The sequence below is a fragment of the Lolium rigidum genome, chromosome 7 (assembly GCF_022539505.1).
Source record: "Lolium rigidum isolate FL_2022 chromosome 7, APGP_CSIRO_Lrig_0.1, whole genome shotgun sequence".
NCBI lineage: Eukaryota > Viridiplantae > Streptophyta > Magnoliopsida > Poales > Poaceae > Lolium > Lolium rigidum.
In genome coordinates, this window is record NC_061514.1 from 263,461,578 (window position 1) to 263,463,853 (window position 2,276).

A 2,276-nucleotide genomic window follows, 5' to 3' on the forward strand; every position below is an offset into this window, starting at 1 on the left:
CGGTAACTTCTCAGAAGTGGTTACACAAAGAGACAACTGACAGTGTAATCTGTAGAGTGTATACATCCAGAACGAGAGGGCTGACAGGTAAGCTGTCTCTACTATTGTCCTGATTAAGCTGTCACTCTCGCATAACAGAAGATGGTGCTTACTCTAACATCAATTTCTTTCTTTCCTGAGATGATGCTTACTCTAACATTACCTTAACAGAAAACGGGCCGTCCGGCCAACTCAGCCTCTACTATCACCTCACCTCCCTATCCAAAACTCTATATCTGGCTCTGAAATCCAATTTAGTGTCGATTAAGCTGCAGAAACAAGAGTGAGCTTGGAAGCGCCAAAATCGGATACTGAATCTGAACCTGAAGTTATAACGAATGATCGATGAAGTCGTCTATACCATTATTCACAGACTTAATTACGGGCCAAAATGCTAGCAAAATGGCTTGCAAGATCGATCAAGAATCTTGGCCTTCTTGCCGTGCAGCAGCAGCGAGGACGACGAGGCCGTCTTCCGCTGTCGTCGGCTCCCACGACGAGGCGGTGAGCAGCGAGAGGTCCTTCCAGCCGAGCTTGAGGCAGCCGTCCTCCTCCACCAGCGTGTAGCCCTTCCAGGGGTACATGCCGAGGAGCAGCCTGGCCTGCGCGGCGGGAGCCCCGGTGAGGGACACCGGCCTGAACCCGGCGCGCCGCAGCTCGTCGCCCCACCGCTCCACCCGCACCTCCCCCGTCCGCTTAGGGCCTCCGACGGCCACGATGTTCCGTATCTCCGCTCCCAGGAGCAGCCTCTCCACGGCGTACCGCTCCTCCTCCGTGGCGCCCGCGCTGGCGCCGTCGCCCAGCGCGTCGAACAGCGCCGAGTAGTAGTGCAGCGCCTCGACGAACCGGCCGAGGAAGTCGCCGCTGTGGCCCAGGTCCTGCTCCACGATGGTGACCAGCTTCGGGCGCAGGCTCTTGAGCAGGCGCACCGTGCCGGCGTCGGAGCCGGTCACGTCGTAGAGGCAGTGGTGCATCCAGTACACGACGGTGGCTTCTAGGTGGTGAGGGTGGCCGCGTGGGCCGAGGAGGGCGGCGGCGTCGGCGACGTGGCCGATCTTCCCCTCGATGGGGTGGAACTCGAACGGCAGGCCGAGGGAGGCCGCGAAGTCGGCGAGGCGGCGGCCGGTGGCATGGAGGACGTCGAGCGAGGCGCCGAGGCCGGTGACGCGGAGCGAGAGCGGCCTGCAGGGGCGGGAGGCCAGCATGTGGAAGAGGCCCGGCCACTGCAGCCCCTGCATGATGTCGAGGTCGACGACGTGCACGCGGTCCTCGCCGTCGAGCGCCTGCAGGATGGCCTTGTTGGCGGTGAAGTGCGAGAACTTGACGAGCGGCGAGAGCGCGTTGTAGGCCTGGAAGGCCGAGGAGACGCGGCGGCTCTGCGCGGCGGCCAGCGGGCTGGCCGCGAGAAGCGGCGAGTAGGCGCCCAGGTAGGAGCTCAGCACGCGCGCGCACAGCGCGTCCCCGAAGTAGGCCGCGACGCGCTCCGGGGAGGACCCGAACGGGGACGCCAGCTCCGCGATCTCCTGCAGCATGTCCCGCGCCTCCGGGAGCTGGTCCGCCGCCACCGCCTCCGCGCACCGGAGCAGCAGGCTCAGCAGCCGCAGCCCGCGCGTCTCGGCGGCCTCCGCCACCACCCGCTCCCGCGCGGCCACCGCCGATCCCGGCCCCTGCTCGGTGGTACAGTCGTGCAGCTGCAGACGCTTCCCCCGCGCGCTCTCTTCGTCCTCGGGGATCGACGCCGCCCGCTTGGCCTTCATCGCTGCCGCCGCCGCGTCGGTGGCGGGCGCGCGCGAGAGGACGCCCTGGATCATCACGTCAGACCCACGCAATAATTTCAGGTGAGTGGGAACTGGAAGCGCGAGGGCGAGGGGATAACTGATAACGGTGATGACACGCGGGTGCAATGCAATGCAGCGAAGTGGTCGCGCTCGCCGTCTGAGCTTGTCGGGTTGCTGGTACTTGCTGGCGTCCCGTAGCGGGCGGCGCGCAGGGCAGAGGGAATCAAAGTGCGGGGCCGCGCCAGGGCGACGGGTTGTCTCCATTCCGGCCTCCGGGGCCGGGAGAAAAAGAAATCCGGGGAGCGCGAGAGCGGCATGCACCGGCGGCGGCATGGCACCGTCACGGCATGGCCGGTGTCAGGGAGTGATCATTTGACAGGGGACGAGACGCGAACAGGGCGGGGGTTCGAGGGCCGGACAAAAGCTTCCCTCGGATTCCAGTGTCGTGGTGGGACGTTT

At 64.9% G+C, this 2,276-nt stretch overlaps 1 protein-coding gene across 1 annotated transcript; it reads right to left on the reverse strand.

Annotated features, from left to right (window-relative positions):
- Positions 1-357: 357 nt before the first annotated feature.
- On the reverse strand, positions 358-1,876 carry LOC124677338 (scarecrow-like protein 23). The gene has a single exon (XM_047213332.1). The coding sequence runs from the start codon at positions 1,848-1,850 to the stop codon at positions 459-461; it is 1,392 nt and encodes a 463-aa protein (XP_047069288.1). The 5' UTR covers positions 1,851-1,876; the 3' UTR covers positions 358-458.
- Positions 1,877-2,276: the final 400 nt, after the last annotated feature.

What these genes read in the sequence shown, in the direction of transcription:
- LOC124677338 (XM_047213332.1), bottom strand. Translation starts at nt 1,850, where the DNA reads ATGATCCAGGGCGTCCTCTCGCGCGCGCCCGCCACCGACGCGGCGGCG.